General features: G+C 49.2%; 1 protein-coding gene across 1 annotated transcript in view; it reads left to right on the top strand.

Moving 5' to 3' along the window:
* The window catches only part of Pcsk6 (proprotein convertase subtilisin/kexin type 6), a 166,333-nt gene that overhangs the window by 134,140 nt on the left and 9,709 nt on the right, over positions 1–22,484 (top strand). The window contains exons 13-18 of the mRNA XM_059271958.1: positions 4,960–5,139; positions 5,298–5,336; positions 11,606–11,708; positions 13,216–13,412; positions 15,165–15,252; positions 20,133–20,236. Of these exons, the coding sequence (XP_059127941.1) occupies positions 4,960–5,139; positions 5,298–5,336; positions 11,606–11,708; positions 13,216–13,412; positions 15,165–15,252; positions 20,133–20,236 (711 nt within the window). The remainder of the gene's footprint in view (positions 1–4,959; positions 5,140–5,297; positions 5,337–11,605; positions 11,709–13,215; positions 13,413–15,164; positions 15,253–20,132; positions 20,237–22,484) is intronic.

Here is a 22,484-nt window from a genome sequence, read left to right as displayed (position 1 = left end):
GCCTTTGACTGAGGAAATCAATCCTTCATTGTCTGCTGAACCAACAGTGACTTTCCCTGAAGGGGATGCCAGACAAGACAATACTGATGTCCCTCACTGCCCACCAATAGTTGCCCCTAGACCTACAACCAGACTTAAGGCTAAGCAGGTCCTAGAGGGGAGGAAGAAAGTGTAGTCCATGAGGAGGTGTACTACACTACTAAAGAGCTTAATGAGTTTGCTAATCCCTTCAAGCAGAAGTCTGGGAATATGTGTGGGGATGGATTTTAAGGGTGTGGGATAATGGTGAAAAAAAACCATAAAATTGGATCAGGCTGAGTTTATTGATATGGGCCAACTGAGTGGAGATTGTAGGTTTAATATGGAAGCTCGCACAGTTGAAGAAAAAATTATCCAAAGTTTGTTTGAATGGTTGGCTGAAGCGTTTATCAAAAGCTGGCATGCTAAAAAGGAGTTGTTGGTGCCTGATAAACCTTGGCTTAGTGTTGATGAAGGGATTCTAAGGCTCGGGAAAACTGCAATGTTAGAGTGGGTGCACTGCATAAAACCTAATCCTCCCCAATGAGAAGGCCCAGAAGACACGCCCTTCATGATTCCTATAGACGCAAAAATGGTGAGAGGCCACCAGCACATCTGTAGAGCTTTGTTGTCGCCCTTTCCTTGTGCCAGACCTTAGGGTCTGAGTTGCTGCTGCTCAGTTGGCTGAATTAAATGCAGTGGTTTTAATTGAGCCCCACAGTGACAACACTGAATTGCCAAAGTCAAGGCGATCATTGTTATTGTGATGGGCAGCATGGGCAAAGTGATTTTTATGATGGCATGACTATATGAACCTTGGGTACCGGCTAATTAGTCATGGTGTTTCCAGGCATGAAATAGATAAGATGCCTACAGAATTTTTATTTGATCTGTATAAGCAGAAAAATTCTCAAATAAAAGAAAGGCTTCATTGGATCGTGTCTAAAGGTATTCTCAGTCTATGAAACAATTTCCAGATTTGAGCTAGTTTGCAGACCTAGAACACCTTGAATGAAGAAACAGCCAGTTTCCTGTGCGGACGTTGATAAAATTCCTGAGAGTTCTACTGTTAGCCTTTCCCAAATCCTTCCCCAGAGGGACCTCCAGCCTTTTACAAGGTAACTATACACTGGGGAAAGGAAACAGTCAGACTTTCCGGGGTCTATTGGATACTGGTTCTGAATTGATGCTGATTCTGGAAGATCCCAAGAAGCACTGTGGCCCTCCAGTTAGAGTAGGGGCTTGTGGAGGTCAGGTGATTGATGGAATGTTGGCTGAAGTCTGACTCACCGTGGGTCTAGTGGGTCCCCAAATTCCTCCTTTGGTTGTTTCCCCAGTCTAAGAGGTATAATCAGGATAGACATACTTAGAAGTTGGCAGAACTCTCACAGGGGTTCCCTGGCCTGTGGTTGGAAAGGGAAGCCTTTAGAGCTGCCTCTGCCAGGGAAAATAGTGAATCAAAAACAATGCCGCATCCCTGGAGGAACTGCAGAAGTTAGTGCCACCATCAAGGACTTGAAAGATGCAGGGGTGGTGCTTCCCACCACATCTCCCTTTAACCCTCCTGTCTGGCCAATGCAGAAGACAGATGGATTGTGGAGAATGACAGTTGACTATCCCAAACTCAATCAAGTAGTGACTCCAATTGCAGCTGCTGTACCAGATGTGGTGTCCTTGCTTGAGCAGATTAACACATCTCCTGGTACATTGTATGCAACTATTGATTGAGCAAATGCCTTTTTCTTTCTTTTTATTTATTTATTTATTTATTTATTTATTTATTTATTTATTTATTTATTTATTTATTTTTCTATCATCAGCTTGATACAGTATAAATTCTTATTCTAATAGTGAAATGTTTCATTGAGGCTTGCCCAATACTTGAGTAAAACCAAAACTTATTATAAGCCACAGTCATCCTAGGGTCCCCCCTGCTATATAGCCTCCCTGGTTGACCAATGGGGGATGGCCCATTCTGTGGACAGTCAGCCTCTTTCTCCAGCCATCCCCATCACTGCCCAATGGTCCCATGAACAAAATGCCCATGGTGGCAGAGATGGGGGTTATGCATGAGCTCAACAACATGGACTGCCACTCACCAAGACTGACCTGGCTACAGCTGCTGCTGAGTGCCAGATCTCTTAACAGTGGAGACCAACACTGAGCCCCGGATGTGGCACCATTCCCCGGGGTGACCAGCCAGCAGTCTGGTAGCAGGTTGACTACACTGGATGACTTTATCTGTGGAAAGGACAATGCTTTGTCCTTTCTGGAGTAGATACTTATTCTGGTTGTGGATTTACCTTTCCTACATATAATACTTCTGCCCAAACCACCATTGTGGACTTACAAAATGCCTTATTTACCCTCATGGTATTCCACACAGTAGCACTTCTGACCAAGGAACTTACTGCACAACCAGAGAAGTGAAGCAATGGGCCCATGGTCATGGAATCTGCAGGTCTTACCATGTTCACCACCATCCTGGTCATCTATTAGCCAGCCTGATAGAAAGATGGAATGGCCTTTTGAAGACACAGTTACAGCACCAATTAGGTGGCAACAGCCTGGAAGACTGGGGCGGGGTTCTCTAGAAGGTAGTCTATGCTTTGAATCAGTGTCCAATATAAGGTATGGCTTCTCCCATAGCCAGGATCCACAGGTCCAGGAATCAAGGCATGGAAAGACTTACAATCACCCCTAGTGACTCACTAGAAAATTTTTTGCTTCCTGTCCCTTCGACCTTCAGTTCTACTGGCCTACAAGTTTTAGTTCCAGAGCAGGGAACACTCCTGCCAGGAGACACTGGAAGCTCAGACTTCCCCCTGGCCACCTTGGGTTTCTGATGGCCTTGAGCCAGCTGTCTAAGAAAGGAATAACCGTGTTAGGAAGGGCGATTGATCCGGATTCCCAAGGGGAAATTGGATTGCTTCTCCACAATGGAAGTAAGGAAGATTATGTCTGGAGTGCAGGAGATCCTTTGCAGTGGTTCTCAACATGTGGGTCATGACCCATTTGGAGTCATGCATCAGATATTTACATTACGATTCATAACAGTGACAAGATTACAGTTATGAAGTAGCAACGAACTAATTTTGTGGTTGGGGTCACTACAACCTGAGGAACTATATTAAAGGGTCACAGCATTAGGAAGATTGAGAACCACTGCTTTAGGGCATCTCTTGGTGCTACCATGTCCTGTGATTAAAGTCAGTTGGAAACTACAACATCCTAATTCAGGCAGGATGACAAAGGGCACAGACCCTTCAGGAATGAAGGTGTGGGTCACTCCCCCAGGAAAAGATCCAAGACCTGCTGAAGTGCTTGCTGAGGGTGGAGGAAATACAGAATGGGGAGTAGAGGAAGGTAGTTCTAAATACTAGTTAAGGCCACGTCACCAGTTACAGAAACAAGGATTATAGTTGTCATAAATGTTTATTGTATTTTGTTGTATTTGTACAGCTATTTGTGTCTTCTTTCCTCAATTTCTTTATCATATAATATAATATCAATTAAGAGAATATCGGTGGTCATCATATTTAAGTTTGAGATGCTATATAAGAATGTCCCTCAAGGGACATTGCCACTTAAATTCTTAAATTCCTAATGCATTTATGGCAGTTTGAGGGATAGTTATATCATGTTAGGTGTGATTATGACCTGGTTATTGTTTTCATTTGAAAATTAATCATGACATAAGAAGATATGATTGTGTGTCAAGCTTATAAGGGGTGTACTTGTGGTGACTATTCTTGGTTGTCAACTTGACGACATCTGGAATTAACTAAAACCCATGTGTCTGGGTACACTTACGAGAGATTTTTTTTTTTTTAACTAAATCATTTGAAGTGGTAAGACTCATTTTAGCCTGGATCTTTCAGGGTGCAGTCAATCAAATGCATTGCCCCCTTATATTTGTAAAGTAGTTCACACCATGGGCTTTCAGTATTCTCTAGGAGAGGTTTCAGTAACTGGAGAGGCTTCAGTAGCTGTAGGTGTTGGCAAATTGGAAGACCTATTCCAGATACCTAAAAAAAAAAAAAAATCATCCTTATACTTCTGTTGCTCTAGAATCAGTTCTGGTACCAAATCTGTATTAATCAGTGTCTTTTAGAGTAATAGAACTCATAAAATGAACAAATATATATAGAAAAGGGATTTATTAAAATGGCTTAAAACAGTGGTTCTCAACCTTCCTAATGCTGCAAACTTTTAATAGTTCCACATGTTGTGGTAACCCCCAACCATAAAATTATTTTCATTGCTACTTCATAACTTTAATTTTGCTACTCTTATGAGCCATAATGTAAATATTTTTGGAGACCGAGGTTTGCCATAAGGGTTACCACCTACAGCTGAGAATCACTGGCTTATAGGCTATAGTCCGGCCAGTCCAACAGTGGCTGTCTACTAACAGAAAGTCCAAGAGTCCAGGTAGTTGTTCAGTCCACGAGGCTGGATGTCTCAGCTGGTCTTCAGTAGACATTGGAATTCCAGAGATGGAAACTCCAAGGCCAGTGAAGTAATGGACTTGCCTGTGAGAGTGAGAGCAAGCAGACAGAGAGCAAGCTTCCTTCTTCCATGTCCTTTATATAGGCGGCCAGCAGAAGGTGTCGTCCAGATTAACTATATTTTACCACCTCAAAAGATCCAGTTTAAAAGTGAGTCGGAAATGGGAACATAAAAGTGGGGACACTTTAAGTGATTTAATTAAGGAAAGATCCCTCACAGCTGCATGGGTTTTAAATAATTCCAGATGTAGTCAAGTTGACAATCAAGAACAGCCATCACACCTGGCCAACCGGTGAGTCGGACGTGAAGTCACAGCAAAGAGCCTACTGTGGGAGTGGAAGCCAGACCGCATCTGATGCTTATGAGTGACGGAGGCTGATGCACAGTCTCAGAGCTTTGGGGGATAACTGTGGTTTTGGTGTCTTCCAGGAAAGTTGAAAGAGTGGAGCCTCATTTTATACGGCACCGCGGAGCACCCGTACCGCACGTTCAGTTCCCATCAGTCTCGCTCACGGATGCTGGAGCTCTCAGTCCCTGAGCTGGAGCCTCTCAAAGTTGCTGGGCCACCACCTCAGGCAGAGACTCCCGAGGATGAGGAAGAGTACACAGGTAATGGAACTGAGTGACAGGAGATGGTTAGCCTCCCAACTTCATTCTCCACTGTAGCTCTCGAAGGTGGGGTCCTTTCAGGCAAAAGGCGGGGTTTTGGTTGTAAGTCTTGTCTTGCCGGAAAGTTGTAATAATGACGGTAATTTGCACTCACACAGCTCCTTCCACCCAAGGCTCTTCTAATACTTTACAGACCAGTAAGTATGCTTCAAACCAGTAAGTACTCTCTGACTTTCCAGGCTGGGGCACTGAGCTCCTATATGCCCAACCAGAACTGGGGTTTGCCCAGGGTTCATTAGCTAGCTCTAGGGTTGCCCCCTTTCTTCGGGGGCCCTCGTCACAGGACTCAGCATCCTGATTCCCTTAAGTCCATTCACTTTGAGCAGCCAGGAATCAGAAGAAACCTTGGGTTCCACAAGTTTGTTTCCAAGAAGGAGCTGGTGGTTGAGAACCCAGGAGAGGCCATCAAGAGATGAATTAGTACAGACTGATGCCGTGCATGAACATTTTTAAAAGCTCACATGTAAAGACCCTGGTATAGATGCTTCTATGGCTGTCCTATTGGCATGGAGGCCTCAGTCTCTAGACCGCTGGCTCACTTGCAAGGTAGTTGGGAGCCACAGTAACCCAAAGGTGTCTTTTGGATGTCCAGCCTCTGAGCAGAATGAAGATGTTATTAGAACCTAAAGCTGTTGATTTTCCTCTGAGCCATCCCACAGCAATTGCATGACACTGGGTGTTTCTGGTTGGGCATATTTTTCTTAGCTGAATGTCCTAGCTACCTGACAAATGATGGGTGATCTCTCAGAATATGGATAACTAAATGGAAAATTTCACCAATACAAATCAAGCATAAACCCTGGTCGATTCCATTTTAAATTTCCTCTGCCTTTCCTTTAAAACGGAACATTGAATTATGTATGGACTAATCTGCTGTTTTCTCCTGTGATTTATAAACTATGGCAAGATTCAGTAATTATTAATAAAGTGCTGAATTTTTATTTATTTTTTTTCCTCAAAATCTGCTACTGACTCCAGCCATGCACACTGGCATCTCACCCTTATGCTATTCCTCTGGGTAACTTGGTTTCTACCCAGCATAGTCTGGATGGAGGAAGAGGTTTCCATGGGAATAGGATGTGTTTCTGGCTCTTGGGAAAGCTTCCTGAAGTCTAGGGGGAAACTAGAAGGGTGACCCAGTCACAGAGACAAGTTGGAGTGACAGAAGGTTCCATGGTATGAGTGGCCAAGCAGGAGGAGCGAGCAACAGCCACTTTAGAGTCCAAAGAGAGGGGAAGGGAGTCACAGGCTGTTGCTTTTAGAACATGGAAAGCTGGTCATTGGCACACTGTCCATTTGTGATGATGCCCAGGCTGGCATTGGCTTTACCTGGGCCTTGTGGATAAGAGAGTAGTCACCATATCAAGAAAGACAGGGAAAGTCCACTGGAGCAGTGATCACAGGGACCAGCATCAGGGGATGAGAGGCAGACAGAAGAGGTGGAGGCCCAACTCTCCCTGGGACCAGCATCAGGGCATGAGAGGCAGACAGAAGAGGTGGAGGGCCAACTCTCCCAGGGACCAGCATCAGGGCATGAGAGGCAGACAGAAGAGGTGGAGGGCCAACTCTCCCTGGGACAAGAAGTAGGAAGTGAAAGAGGGAAGATCGGAGAATGTTTGTAAATAACAAGGACCCCAAATAGCAGCTGGCAAGATTTCCCACCACAGGAAAACAGGGCTGCAGAGGGCGTCCAGCATTGCAGTGGTCCATTTCCCGTGGTTTAACAAACTCTCCAAAGCTGAGCGCTTATAAAGAAAAAAAAATTAACTCACAATTTAGGGGACTAGAAATGCAGCCTACCTTTCCATCTCGGAGGAAGATCCCCTTGACTGCATCACAGGAGAGTAGAGAAGCAGAAAAAAACAGGGAATGATGTATAAAGAGCCAAGTGGGTGGCAGGGCCTTATATCATAACAATCTGCCCTTGCCGGAACTAAATCAGTACCACAAGTTAGCATTAACCCTTTCTGAGAGCAACATCTAAAGCGTTCTAACTGCCTTGCACTGTGTGCCCATGGGGTTTTCACCACTGGGACAAAAACCGAAGAGAAATAGTTAAAAGGAGGAACAATTGATTTTTGTCTCATGGGTGCAGAAGCTCCAGTTCACAGTTGCTTAGCACCATTGCTCTGAGTAGTCGGGCAGAGCATCATGAGGAAGAGGTGGGTGGGGCAGAGATGCTTGACAGACAGAACGAGAAATCAGGAAGAAGCCAGCACCCCAGTGACACTCCATCGAGGCCCCACCTTCCATGGTTTTACCAACTCCCTGAATCATTCAACATTTTGAATCCATCAGTGCTAAAACTGTTGACTTGGTCAGAGAGGCATAATTGATCCAGTTCTCTCTGGAAGCATCCGTACAGATACACATGGAGGTGAGTTCTAGTTATCTCCTCGACATCGCTCAGGCCCATGATTTGACAATCAGAGCTGGTCATCACACTCGGAGGCTCCACCACCTCAGCACTGAGGACCAAGATTTGAGCTCATGAACATTTAGGGCCATCTCCAAACTAGACCAGGCGCCTGGCCAGACCCAGGTGGCAGGACTAATCTCCATGTGGACTATAAACAATGACCTTAGCAAGTAGAGTGTTGGGCTAGAGAACAGGAGGACTGGGGACGAGAAGGCCTGCCGGAAGCAAGGGTGGCAGCCCCAGAAGGCAAGATGAAGCCCAGGGAAGGTATGAGTAGGGTACTGAGAATGAACAGCTTGGAGCGAGGGCCAGCCTCCAGGGACAGAGCCAGCTGGTGGTAGCAGTACAGGTAGGCCCCACCATCACCACCAGAACTCATCAGGATACTTGATTAAAGAGCAGACCCTAGGATGGTCCCACCTAAGAGACCAGGTTCAGCAGGTCTGGGATGCTCTGAAGTCTATACCTGTAGCAGGTAAATAAGACACTCCAGGTAGAGTGTACCTAGGCAGCTAGTAGACCTGAGCCCAGAAAGGATGGAGGCGGGACATGGGCTGGGGTTCCTATAAGCATGTGTCCCAACTATTGTTGGAATGAAGGAGGACCTGGCTTGGGGAAAGCAGCAGCCATTGAGCAAGGAAAATGAATGGGCCTCATGGTGCAGGCCTGTAAGCCCAGGAACTTGGGGTACTGGGGTTCTCTGAGTTAGGATGATCATAAGTTCAAGGCTTATCAGGGCTGCAGAGTGAGTTCAAAACCAGCCTGGTCAACTTGCAGTGTCTGTCTCAAAAACATAAGTACAAGTGACATACCTCAGTGATAGAGCATTTAGCTGGTTTATGTGAAGCACCAGATTCAATCCCTGGTCCTGGAAAGAAAGGAGAGAGAGAGAGAGAGAGAGAGAGAGAGAGAGAGAGAGAGAGAGAGAGAGAAGGGATGAAGCAGAGGAGGGCGAGAGCCGGATCCCAAGTCGTTGATTTGCTTTTTGTGTTTTGTTTGTTTGTTTTCAACCCTGGATTTGCCCCACAAAGGACTGAAAATTGGCTTTTCAAATTAGCCTGTGTTGGTTAACCCCATGGGGTTGTGATCGGTGTCAGCCAAGCTGTTCAGAACATTCAAACACTCCTTCTGCTAGAAGCCTCTGCTAAGAGTGATGTACAATCGCATTGACTCAGGAGGCCGGGCCTCTGACACACTGACTCAGGAAGCCGGGCCTCAGAGTCACTTTCGGCTAATTGAGGGGAGATGCAAAGCAGACAGAATTACAAATTGCGACAACAAAAACAGATGCTCACGGAAAGAATGAGTTACAGCTGGACCCCAGCATTCCTGGGAGGGAAGGGATGGTTGGGGTGAGATAGCTAGCCAGGTGGATCGGATTCAGTGTGTTTCATGGGTGAGATGAAGCCTGATATTTTGGCTTTTAAAACCATCCAGAAAGCCACATGCTGGTTGATTGGTTGGTTTATGAATGTGATAGCTGCTCTTGGATGGACACTGTCATATCCCAACCTCTCCAGCTGAGGGCTGGCTGCTGCCCATGACCTTGATGCTATACCAGAATTCTGCTGCCCTAGCTGGCATGTGGCTCCAAGCTTGCAAAGGCCTCCTCTATAGAGGTGGCTGATGAAACTTCCCACTGTGGGAAAGTGTGAGAGGGAGGGGCAGGCGGAGGCGGCAAGTGACATCAGTGTCCTGTGGACCAGTGCAGGGGAAGGCCCAGTCCAGGCCCCTCCCAAGGCCATTTAAGTTTAGGGACTTGCTAGGACATTCTGCCTACAGATGGTGAGGACATCTACCTTTGCTCTGCTTTCCCTTTGCCCATACTGTCACATCTCAGCCACCAGCAAATGTTTACCTAGCACCTGCTCCACACAGCTGCATCCTGGGTACTTACATTGAACACACTAGACCCCATCCTGCCAGACCCCATTCTGTCCATGAGGAAATGGGGCTCATGTCCCTGTTCCCCCCCCAACACCTTCAATCTTCCTAAAAATGAACGATTGTTACTGAACTTGGGGGACATCGTTTGTACTCTCAGAAGCCAAGTTTGGCTACCCATCCTTAAGAAGCCAATTAAAACAAGCAAATTAATAGCCAAAAGGCAGGAAAAGGAGATTTAATCAGTGTGACCACATTAGGAAAAGGGACAAGGAAAAATCCTCTGACTCTATTCCCAAGTCCATGTTCAAGATCGTGAAGTGGGACTAAAGTTTAGATGGATGTCTAGGGATGTGCACGTCTAACCAGACCTGGTCACATGCTTCTGCACACCCTTGACCATCATTATCTAGGCTCCAGTCTCATCCTATAAGGTGGTCTACAAGTTGTACATCTCTTTCCAGTCGACAAGCTCCCCCTCTGGCTAATGCTTTTTCCTTCTCCCAGCATGTGGGTCTAGAGGATGTCTCATTCCTTTGGAGTCCATCTGGTCTCACGATCAGACCGAGAGACACAGTGTCTCTTTGGAGTGTCTTCCTTTCTACCTGGCTGGTTGCGTTGGTACCTACTGCCTTCCGGGTCTTATAAAGTTCTGCGGAAGGTGAAAGGGAGTGAGTGACTGGGCAGCAAGGCCACAGTGGAATGCCACCAGGCCTGGTGGGTGGGAAGGTAGCCAAACAATAGTGTAATGGAGTGAGAAGTAGAAGTTTCCCAGTCCTGACTTGGGGTGAGGCCGACAAGAAACTCCAAAACAATGAACAGTCTTGGGAGGCAGGGTGAAGATGTGTCTCAGGTGCTGGATTTTGGCAGTGACAGGCATGTCTACCTAGGACACAGAATAGGCCAGCAGCCACTTGGAAAGGCCATCTAGATCATCCAGGAGACCTCAGCTCTGCAGGGGTTCACAGTGGGAAGAGGCAGGTGGAGACCCATAGTGAAAACTGGGAGGTATCAACAAAGGTGAACCTTAGGGAAGGAAGCAAACTCTAAGGCTGGGGCGGGGGGAGGCTCCAGAAAGGGAGGGTGAATGAAGAGGACTTTGTGCTCCCCAGCAAAGCCCATTGTGGGCTGGGAGAATGAGGGCTTCTGTCTCCACGACCCTGTGAGGTGAGATGGCCAGCAAGTCAACTCCTCTTTGCTTCCGAACTCACTCCCCATCCCCTGCCAACATAAAAAGCTTATGCTGTTTCCTTCTGAAGTCTCAGAAGCCCTCCCAGTGCCTCCTCCAGCCCCTCCCTGCATCCCCTCTGTCCTCCAAGGATGCTTCCCCGCTGTGTGAAAGACAGGAGTCACCTCAGGCTGCCTTCCGCAGCTGAGGAGGCAGACATGTAAACCCGCCTCCCTGGGGGAGGACCCAGAAGGTGACAGTTTTCTGGACTCCATAGAGCTCCCGGCACTTCTAGGTGGCTTTTCCAAGAACAGGGAGCCCACAGTTAGCATTCAAGTCACCCGAGGAGAAGACATTGGTGCCTTACTGCTGACAGAGTGAGGGAGATTGGGGGGAGGGGAGGGGGGGCGGGCTGCAGGAAGCTCAACCTACAGTCACCGTGAGCTTCATCCAGTGCCACGCTCCCACTGTGCCTGTCCCCTTCCGTCCCGCGCAACAGCAGGCTCACCAGGTGTGGGAATGGAGAGGCTCCTTCACCTTCCACGGGCATTGCATTACTGCACTGTCACAACCCAACACCCGCCTGCACGGCTTTGTTTTTCACAGTGTATAAAACAAGGTGACAGGTCCCATCATGGCGGCTCTAATGCCTCGTCTCCAAGATCTCAGTTCCCATCTCTTCCCTAGCCTCGGTCCCTCGCTACCACCAATGGCTATTATCACGGGCTCTCATGCCTTTCCTCCAGAGAGGGTCAGCTCCCAACTGTGACCACATCCCATGAGTAGGTCTCTGGTGTGGCAGCCCCTGTAAGACGCCACTCTTAAGGAAGTTCCCCGGACCTGGGGGCTGCGGTAACCTGACAAAGGGACCCGTGGGGCTGGCCTGGATGGAGAAAGCATCTCTCTGAATGAAAAGAAGTGCTTGTGTCTTTAAGGTGTGTGCCATCCTGAGTGCGGAGACAAAGGCTGCGATGGCCCCAACGCAGACCAGTGCTTGAACTGTGTCCACTTCAGCCTGGGCAACGCCAAGACAAGCAGGTAACAAGCGGCCGGCGCTGCTGTCTGCATGCCCTGGAGCCCCGTGGTGTAGCCCAAAGGCGGCCATGTTGAGCTGTATAGTCCTCCACAAAGAAATTTCATCTGAGTTAACAGCTTTGCATTGTTTTGAAAAGTTTAGTATCTTGGTTCTGATCACACAAGTGATACCAGTCCATTATGAAAAAGGAGAAGTTGAACAGTTTGCTAACCGTGCTTAGACAGTGTTCCGCATCCGTACTGGATCATACTGAGTACACATGCCTGCTCACAGAGGATTGTGCACAGGACCCTGTACTATAGGCCTCAGAGAACCAGCAAGGTGGCATGGTTCTTGGACAGGCTGCCTCTGGGGCTGTGGGGTTCCCTGGAGGCTTCCCTGAAGTCTGTGCGACTTCCTGTTCCCTGAAGGAGGCCTGACAGACCTGACCTGGGATGCCCAGCCTATAACCAATTGTCCCAGCTCAAGCTGTCCCTTCTGTGGGGAGTGTGCAAGCCTCAGACCCTGTACTACCCCCTAACAGGCTTGAAGCTGAAGCTGTCCTTTTTATTTACCCACTGCACAAACCTTCCTGAGCATCCACCATGTGCAGAGTGTGCCTCGCTTAGAAGGCCAAGGTGACGGCGACAGTGCTCAGCACCTTAAAGGTCTGGATGGCTGATGTTCTTCAACACTGCCAGGCAGGCCAGGCAGGGCTGTGCTGTACACAGTGGTGGCGAGATGCAGCTCTTGCTGTATCTGGAGTCCCCACCCCACACCCAGGTCACACCCTAGCTCTGGCCAAGGGCAGTCATTCTGCAGCTTCGTTCACTGACCATCAGACTTGTTCTCTGCAGGCATCCATGTAGGATTTGTCCCAGTCAAAAATCCCAAGTCAAGCCAGGCAGTGGTGGTGCACGACTTTACTCCCAGCACTCGGGAGGCAGAGGCAGGCAGGTCTCTGAGTTTGAGGCCAGCCTGGTCGACAGAATGAGTTCCAGGACAGCCAAGACTACACAGAAAAAAACTTGTCCCCCAAAAGAAAACAACACCCCCCAAAAGAAAGCAAAATTTAAAAAAGTGAAATTCCAAGTCAAAAAAGAGTCTTAGTGCCTACAGAATACCAAACAGGTCTTCAGAATGGGAAAGGATCCCTGTTTTGTTTTGTCTTGTTTAGACAAGGTCTCCATATGTAGCCCAAACTGACTAAACTCAGAATCTTCCTGCCTCAGCCGAGTGTTGGGATTATACTTGTGGGCCACCAGACCCAGCTTCTGGAAGTGGATTCCTGTTCTTCAGACCTGCCTGTTCATACCTAGGACCTCGCCCCGCCCCGCGCCCCCCCCCCCTGCCCCCAGCTGCAGTGAGCAAACATAGGGAAACTTACTTATGACAACCTTCCCCCGGGACCCTGTGTCCTCGGCATTTTACCCGTCTAGCTGTGCAGCCTCGGCCCATGTAAGAGCCACACAGGGTGGGCCCAGGGTTGGACTGAAACAGAGAGACCCTCATCCGCACTTGGTCCCACAGGAAGTGTGTGAGCGAGTGCCCCTTGGGCTACTTCGGGGACACAGCAGCAAGACGCTGCCGTAGATGCCATAAGGGATGCGAGACCTGCACGGGCAGGAGCCCAACACAGTGCCTGTCCTGTCGCCGTGGGTTTTACCACCACCAGGAGACGAACACCTGTGTGACCCTCTGCCCTGCCGGGCTTTATGCTGATGAAAGTAAGTGGACCGTCCACAGACACAAGAATGGATGGATTGCGCCCTCCCCCTCGGCCCCCACCTCTCCCGCACCCCTGGGCTGCGCTCCCCTATTCTGGGAGGATTTCCTGGGCCCTTGGCTTCCTGTAGTCTATTGGTCTTATCTGGGACTTTTCACCAGGCCAGGGGCTGCGAGTGAGTGTGAAACCACAGCACTCAGCAGCTGTGGCCTGCCGCACACTCAGCCAAGGCACTATTGAAACGAGTCCCGCACACTGGAGTTCACACTCTGTTAAGGACAGGATGCAGAAAAGGTAGCTCGTCCACAGCTCAGCCTCACTTGAGACACCAGAAGAGGACGCCCCGCCACATGTCTTGTCATTTCTCATCCAGGAAGGACAGTACTGTGGGCGTCAGTCAGCACAGGTTGACATAATTGGGAGATTGAAGCGCCTAGGAAATGCTAGGAGCTCCACTTGGGATGTAGATGCAGTCACTGAATGCAGAGGACCCGGCTAACACGTGGGGGTCAGGTTCCAGGAGTTCTGGGTGGTGTCTGTGTGGCTCTTTACAAGGGGAGCACTATTTTCCTTATCTTGAAGTTGAAAGGGACTAAGAAGAATCTCCTAACTCATAATGACAGGGATGAGCCTCAAACTCAGAGCAGGGAAGCCAGATATCCTGCTGGTCCACCTGTCCCAGGTAGACGTGTGGGATGGATGGGCAGGACCTCCAGCGTATGTTTTAGCAAGTGGTCTCACACTCTGCAAGAGGCGAAAGAGAAGGTTTGTGTTAAATGGACAGGTGACGGCTCTCAAATGAGCCGAAGACTTCCGAGGCTTTGCAGGCAGCACCCCGACCCTAGTTCTCCTGTTTGCACCCCTGCACTGACCCAGCCTGTCACCTGTCACAACATGCCTGTTAGCCCTGGGGAGGCAGGGCTAGGAAGTCTTTAAAGACATTATCAAGGAAAGACTCCCTTTCGAGGGGAAACAGCGATCACATAGACACGTTTCCCAGCTTTGCAGACACCTGCCTGGGCTGCCAGCCAGGCTCATTTTCGGCCACACATGCGGCTGGCTTCCTCACCTTCCCAGGTCAGGTCAGCCATCCTTCACCGCTGTCCTTGCTGAGCAGCAGCTGGGTGCATGCAAAGCTATGCCTGGACCCCAAGGAGGCTGCACCGAGGTACAGCAAGGGCCCTCAGCTCATGGACCTGGCACATAATAGGGACACCAGCTGGGGTTTCATGAGGCATCAACACAAATGAGCTAGATAATAACGCAGGGAAATGCAAGTGGGACTTGGAATGACCCAGAAGCTCCAGAGAGGAGGGAGAGAGTCCTGCCTCACCCTAGAGGTACCAAGTCCTCAGTGAAGACTCCATGAAAGACTCATTGGGAGAGGGGCCGGTGGCCTCCAGGGTACCCGATGGTCTATAAAGACTGGAGCCTGATCCAAGTGTACTCAGCCAGCCAGGAATGGGCTCTGGTCCCTGTGGCCATAAGCAGAATGGTCTCCTCTACAACAGGACCACCTCTGAAGCCTGCTGGTCCTTTGAGGATTTGATTGACATACTCCAGACAAGGGATGTGGAAGAGCTGGGGTCCAACACCCAGGTCCGTGATTAACTCCCTGATCTCCTCTGGAGAGAGCCCTGGGAAGAGCTGTTATGCCAAGACCTCCTAGCATGCTGGAGCTCATGCTCCACTCTGGGTCCCCCCCAACCCCCCATGCTATCCTCTGTTTCCCATCTTCCTGTTTTTTCTCCAGGTCAGAGACACTGCCTCAAGTGCCACCCAAGCTGTCAAACGTGCGTGGATGAGCCCGAGAAGTGCACTATGTGTAAGGAAGGATTCAGGTGAGCCTGCCCTGAACCGGGGGAGGGGAAAAAAAAGACAGGGTCCACGCTGTGTTTGCTTTTTCAAGAGTTTGCATCTTTTCCGGAAAGCTAAGATGTCAAAGGCCTGGAGCCCAAAGAGTCCTGGCTGTCAAGTGTTGTTGTTGGTTTTTTTTTTAAACTCTTTTGGGGGTCCACCACCCAGCTCCCAAATAAATCACACACAGAGGCTTATTCTTAATTATGAATGCCTGGCCTTAGCTTGACTTAGTTTCCAGCCAGTTTTTCTTAACTTAAAATTATCCTGTCTACCTTTGGCCTCGAGGCTTTTCCCATTCTCTTACTTCTACAAATCTTACTCTGTTGCTGGTTGTATAGCTGGGTGGCTGGTCCCTGGAGTCCTCCTCCTTCTCTGGCTCCTTTTTCACTCCTCCATCTCTTTTCTTCTCCCTCCTCCCAGATTTCTCCTTCTATATATTCTCTCTGCCTGCCAGCCCCGACCATCCTTTCTCCTGCCTAGCTATTGGCCAGTTCTTTATTAGCCCATCAGGTGTTTTAGACAGGCACAGTAACACAGCTTCACAGAGTTAAACAAATGCAGCATAAGCAAAAGTAATACACCTTAAAATAATATTCTACTACAGTCAAGTCAAGGGACTATTGAGGAAGGGAAGTTGGAGGATGGTCAGAATTCCCACATTTTAGGCCAGGTTTGGAGAATTGGTTAGAGTAACAGTTGAACACATCAAGTACAACAGAGTTTGCTGTTGGGAGGTCAGGAGGAATTCCTAGGAAGCTTAGGTCACTTTCCCTCATGATAGTAAACCCCTGTACTCCAGTGCCCCTCCTGGTCCCCGCCGCGGCTGGTCTACCCTCCCTCCTGGCCATCCTTCTGTCTTCTCTCATCAGTACCTCAGGTTTTTCCATCTTCAGCCAGAGAATGAACTTGGCTTCCTAAGGATGTCCCGTAGATTCTTGGTCCTCCCTGTTCCACAGAACGAGGCCCTGTGAAAGTTCAGCATTCAAAAAAAAAAAAAAAAAAAAAAAAAAAACCTCTCTGCTAGGCTAAGGAATCATCAAACAATTTTTAATCCTTTTGTTTGAATCATTCAGTGAACCCAAGTTACCATCTAGAAGTTTTGAAAGCATATATTGAAAGTAAGCTGTAGACATGCCCATATAGCGGGGCTAGCACCCTGGTCTTCATGGAAAGGCAAAAAGGGAAGGAGTCACTACACTCAGTGCCTGTGACAGACATAGGAACCTCGGGGGTTTGTGTCCAAATGCCAGTGAGGCGAGGTGAAGCCTGAGCCCCTGCATTTCCAGCAGATGCTCAGCTGAGGGAGTGTTGTGGTTCAGACAGGGATTTCCAGCAGATGCCCAGCTAAGGAATGCTGTGGTCCAGGCAGGGATTTCCAGCAGATGCCCAGCTGTGGGAATGCTGTGGTCCAGACAGGGATTTCCAGCAGATGCCCAGCTGAGGGAATGCTGTGGTCCAGGCAGGGATTTCCAGCAGATGCCCAGCTGAGGGAATGCTGTGGTCCAGACAGGGATTTCCAGCAGATGCCCAGCTGCGGGAATGCTGTGGTCCAGACAGGGATTTCCAGCAGATGCCCAGCTGCGGGAGTGCTGTGGTCCAGGCAGGGATTTCCAGCAGATGCCCAGCTGCGGGAATGCTGTGGTCCAGACAGGGATTTCCAGCAGATGCCCAGCTGCGGGAATGCTGTGGTCCAGACAGGGATTTCCAGCAGATGCCCAGCTGCGGGAGTGCTGTGGTCCAGGCAGGGATTTCCAGCAGATGCCCAGCTGCGGGAGTGCTGTGGTCCAGGCAGGGATTTCCAGCAGATGCCCAGCTGCGGGAATGCTGTGGTCCAGACAGGGATTTCCAGCAGATGCCCAGCTGCGGGAATGCTGTGGTCCAGACAGGGATTTCCAGCAGATGCCCAGCTGCGGGAGTGCTGTGGTCCAGGCAGGGATTTCCAGCAGATGCCCAGCTGCAGGAATGCTGTGGTCCAGGCAGGGAACAGCGGGTGCATCATGAGGCACTGTGAGGCCACACCCACTTACCCAGCTCAGCCTCCCTCCTCCCACTGCAGAGACTAGAATTCACAACAAAGGTGAAGCTCTCTAAAGACAAACAAACGGTGGAGGAGAACTTAGCAGGCCGGGAACAACGGACAAGACCTTAGAGGGCATTTACTCTTACCACATGTGTCCCAACCCATGTCACCCCATTAACCTTTATCGCAATTTATGAAGTCATTAGTGTTACTCAGAGTTTTCATGCAAGGGAGGTCAGTGACTTTCCCAGAAGGCTCCCTGTGGCTGCCTCGGTGACACTGCCCTCACCCTGCCCTTTCTTTCAGATCAGAGTTTGGATGACAGGCAGGGAAAGCAAGGCCTTCCAAAGTGACACATCATACCCACCGTTCTGTAGACCTGTTGGCTAGACAGGGCAGGATTAGAAGCAAAAGGACCCACTGGTCCGGGAAGATATCCCCAAGGGAACAAAGCTGAGAGAAAGACATTCTACTAGAGGCCATCACTGGAGGCAGGCAGAGGCCAGCTTTAATATCCTGGGCCCCTCTAGCCCTGGCATCTACTGTTCTGGGCCCTCAAACTCTGGGCGGCTAGCTGCAGGTGTAAGGATGGAAGACTCCATGCATCCAACTCCCTGGAACCTATTTCCCAGAGGAAAAGTGCCAAGGGGTCCGAGATACCTATTTCTACGTCCTGTGGGGAAGAGTGACGTCAGGGACGGATACAGGCCAGGAAGTGCCTCTCGGGCAGAGGTCACTGGGTAGGTGTGCTGGTTGCGGTAATAAGTTTCCACAGGAGAGCACAAGCAGAGTGGGGAGACGTCACCAGCCATAATCCACAGAAAGCTTCCTTTTATTGTCCAATCTCCTCTTCAGCTGTGACTTCAAATCATTGCTGTCACAGCTGTGAGAGAACAGCCGGGCTGCCGCCTCCTGGCCATCCATCTCTTTAGGGGGATAAACACAAGGGTTCCCAGGGAAGTTATCAGTTATTACAGATATGATTTAGTGGTCCTGCATGGTGGCCCTGGCACCCACAGTGAGAAAGAGTCCCAGGTGAGCACCTGACATCTGTGAAGAGGAGCTTGCAACCCCGTGGGCATTACCCCAAAACACGGGGTTGGGGGGATTGACATGTGCAGCACAGCACACTTCCCCTTTTTTCATCAAAACATGGATAGGTGGGCACCCACTGTTTAGCCCATAAACCTAACTGAATAGCCCACAAGTGGAGAACTCAGTTCTCCGTGCCGGCCCCGCTTCTGAGGCTACTCCCAGACCTCAGGTTGTAAACCCTCCTTGCTTCCAGCTGGCTGTCAGAGTTCCCCCAGCCTCCCCTTGGGTTTGATTGCTTTGCTACACCTGCTCCTGGAACGGGGTGACACTTCCCTTACTTTAGCTGGTTACTGTACAGATGTTACAAAGGAAGTGGATTGGAGTAGTAGTATACATAGCCAACTGGCAGAGTCAAGAGCATAGGACCTTCCATTCCTGTGGCGTTGGGGGCAACACCCTCCCAGCAGGTGGATGGATGTGTTCTTTGTAGCCAAAATGGGCCTTGAACTCATGGCAGTCGCCCTGCCTCAGCCTTCTGAGTTGTGTATATGTTCTTGTTCACTAACCTGGAAACTCTAAATCCTCTCCTTTGGAGTTGCCATGGAGACTGCATTATGGAGGCCTGAGTTACTGTTAACATCACCGGTGACAGATTCGACCTTCAGTCTCTTTCACCTCCTCGGAGGCTGGGGTGGTGGAGTTGCAAAGTCCTGCTCTCTGATCAATGGTCTGTTCACCTGGCAACCAGTCCCCCACCTGAAGCTGCTGAAGAGCCAGCAGCTACCAGTCACCTTATTAGCATGCAAGGTGACACTTATCACTATTGATTCTCGAGAGCCTTGGAGCTCTGTGCCGGGATGAAGCCTAAATATATATTTCTAATTATAAATCACATCACAGCAGGACTTTCTGGCTCTGACAGATGCACCCCAGAGCAGAGCTCAATCTGTTTATCGGCAAACCCATTTAAATCGTGTGCATCAGACACAGTACAATCCCAGGAACCAAAGAAATCATAGTAGGTGACATTTATTTACACCGCTGTGTGCCAGACACCAAACAGTTATATGTATTTGCTCGGTGGGTCTTCCAAGCAGCGTTAGGCTGTAGGAACCAATTACCAGGAGGAAGCGGGGGCTACTGGCTTGCTTGGGGTTGCACAGCTGGGAAGTGATGGAGCCAGATCCTGCACGGGTGGTATAGCTCAGTTTGTGTCCGCGAGGCTGCGTGGCTGGGCTGCCTGGCTAAGGGAAAGATATGTAGGCACTGATGAGGTGAGAAACGAAGGCAGAAGCCACGTGTAGCTGGCTGCCAGCTGCCAGGAGGGACTCTCATTTCAAGTTCATGTAAAACAGGAGAGTTTTAAGTAAAGAAGAAACCAGAGCAGAGCTAGGACTGGGTTAGCCTTGTGGCCATTACCCTCACACACAAATGTAGACCCTTTGCGGACTCAAGCCAGTAAGCTAGAAGTAGCTTGCCACAGCGGCAATCGCTCAATGCTCCAGTTCTCCGAGGGAATAGGGTGTTTTTGACTCAGGTTTCAAAAAAGCTATGGAGAGAAGCCATCGTAGAGTAGGAGAAGGCTGGAAGCTTTTTCCTCCTGCACCAGGATGGAGGCCCCCCCGGACCTCCAGCTGGCTTCAGGACAGCTTTGCCAGCTTTCATTAGCTGGGAACCTCCAGTGACACGAAGCACAGTTCTTTGATAACGTTCATTTCCTCCTGTGAAAAGCATTTGAGGACAGATCATAATTTAATTAGAATTTTGGAACATACATAGAAATGGGCCTTATTTTCTTTTTACCAGCCTTGCACGGGGCAGCTGCATTCCAGACTGTGAACCGGGCACCTACTTCGATTCTGAGCTGATCAGATGTGGGGAGTGCCATCACACCTGCCGAACCTGCGTAGGTAAGCTGCCAAGGCTTTTGTCTCTTTGGACAACAGCATGCATAGTCACCAAGGTGAAGAGGCCGGCTATCTTGAAATCCAGGAAGTTCTATAACTCCAGGTTTCTGCATTTATTACAGAATAAAACTGAAAGGCAGGGGGCTTAAAGTGTAGCTCAGGGATGGAGCATTTGCCTCCCATGTAGAATGTGTGGGGGAAATAGACTATAAAAACACAAAGGGCCTCCCAGCCTCCTAGGGCTGGAGCGGGAGAATGAGGGGTTACTGTTTAATGAGTACAGCAATGCAAGTTAGGGGAAATGAAAAATGTTCCACAGATAGAGGGCACTGATGACTGCTCACCAATAATTAGTGAATTAGTAATGCCACCCAACTACACACTTGAAGATGTTTGAGATGTTGCGTTTGTTGTATACCTGATACCAACAGTTTTTTTTTTTCAATTAAAAACAAAAACAACCCAAAATGCAAAGACCCACTCTTAGTAAGCTGCCTGGATTTCCCAGCCTTAAAAACAGCCATGCTTTTAGGCAAGAAATAAAGGATGTTTAGCAGCTCGTGAGCTGGCTTGCGTTAAAACTCTACTCTTGCTGCAGAATTAAACTAAAATGCAGCACCATAAAGATTGAGAGGACTCAGAGAGAGGTGGGGCCAGATCCGGGCAGGTTGCGATAAAACAGAACTTCAGTTCTCTATACCCATCTCCACTTATTTTGAACGTTTTTATTCAAAGAGGAAAAGACTGCCATAAACAATTTTACATGCATTCTAGTTCCCCGCCGAGATTATAGCACAGATGTCTCCGGGCACAGATTTTATGCAGAATATAGCAGAGATTTCATTCATTTTATTGGGTTTCATTTTGCAGTCATCCGCATGCATCGTGAGTTATGTGCACAGATATGTTCCAGGTGAAGCATTCTCCACGATTCCCTTCCTGCCTCCAGCACTTTGCTGCCTTCTAAGAAAGTCACATTAGATGGAGTTTTTGCTACAGTGACAGTATAAGAATTAGATCTCAGCTAAATCTCATTTGCCACAAAACCACTTATTAGAAATGCCAGGAGCCAGGCACTGTCATCCTCCGTATGGTCCCACGTGAGCCTCGTGAAGCTATCAATTGTGCTACCCAAGTGGACATTCCAGAGATCCCAGCATCCGCAAGCAATGGCTGGGACTGACCCTAGGCCTCCTGTGGGAGACGTGCCCTCCTCCACCCCATCCTCAGACAACCCCAGAAGGATCCAGGCTTAACCTTAGGAAGAATCTTTCCCACCCGGTTGCCCTGCTGCCTTTTTATTTCCTGTTTTTGTTTGTTTGTTTGTTTGTTTATGTATACACGTGTCCCTGCAGGTCAGAAGAGGGCACCAGATCTCATTACAGGTGGTTGTGAGCCACCATGTGGTTGCTGGGAATTGAACTCAGGACCTCTGGAAAAGCAGTCGGTGCTCTTAACCACTGAGCCATCTCTCCAGCCCTTATTTCCTGTTTTTAGTCCTGGTTTAACCTGAGTTGTTTAAGAAGCATGTCCAGTGCCACCTATTTAAATGTCAGAGCCACCTGAATCCATAGCATTCAGGCCTGTGGTCTATAGCTCTTTTGATTTCAAACATTCAATTCCCTTATCTTTCTCAGCGTCCCCAGACCGTCTGGCAGCCAGTGGCTGGACTGAGTCACTTGCAGTTTTCTTATCTCAGTCCTGTATCTCCTCCGTCACTCGAAGAGTTCAGTTCAAAGCAGGCAGTTCTAAAGCTCTCAGAAGAGAGAGATTCGCCATGTCTCCCCATGCCTTCTGCCTGGGCTCTTGCTAACCTCCCTAGAACATGTATAACCCAAGGCAGCGACTGGGGCCAGAGCCTTCTCTTCCCCACTCAGAGTCATCTGAAGGCCCTTGCGCCATGTCAGGGGTGGTCCCTCCAGAAGCACCTGTGCCTGGTGACTTCTTTGGTACATCATGGTGGCCTAGCCTACCGTGTTCCAAGTACATTGAGCTTTGTGGGAGTGAGACTCTTGAACATCTCCATTCTCGGTGCTCGGAGCATCCTGGCATTGCCATTGTGATCCTTGGCTCAGGGTTGATGAGTCGACTCATGGGAGAGGGGAGTGCCTGCTTTCTCTTACCCGCCCAGGACAAGTGGCAGCCAGTGGGCATGTCTACATGCTCGCTAGGATGAGAAGCAGTGCCCAAGGCTCTTGGGATGGTTGACCCTGGCCTGTGCCTGGGAAGGCACAGTAAGAAACTGTGAGTG

The sequence above is a fragment of the Peromyscus eremicus genome, chromosome 1 (genome assembly GCF_949786415.1).
Source record: "Peromyscus eremicus chromosome 1, PerEre_H2_v1, whole genome shotgun sequence".
NCBI lineage: Eukaryota > Metazoa > Chordata > Mammalia > Rodentia > Cricetidae > Peromyscus > Peromyscus eremicus.
The sequence above is the reverse complement of the archived record's forward strand: the minus strand, read 5'-3'. Positions and strand labels throughout refer to the sequence as shown.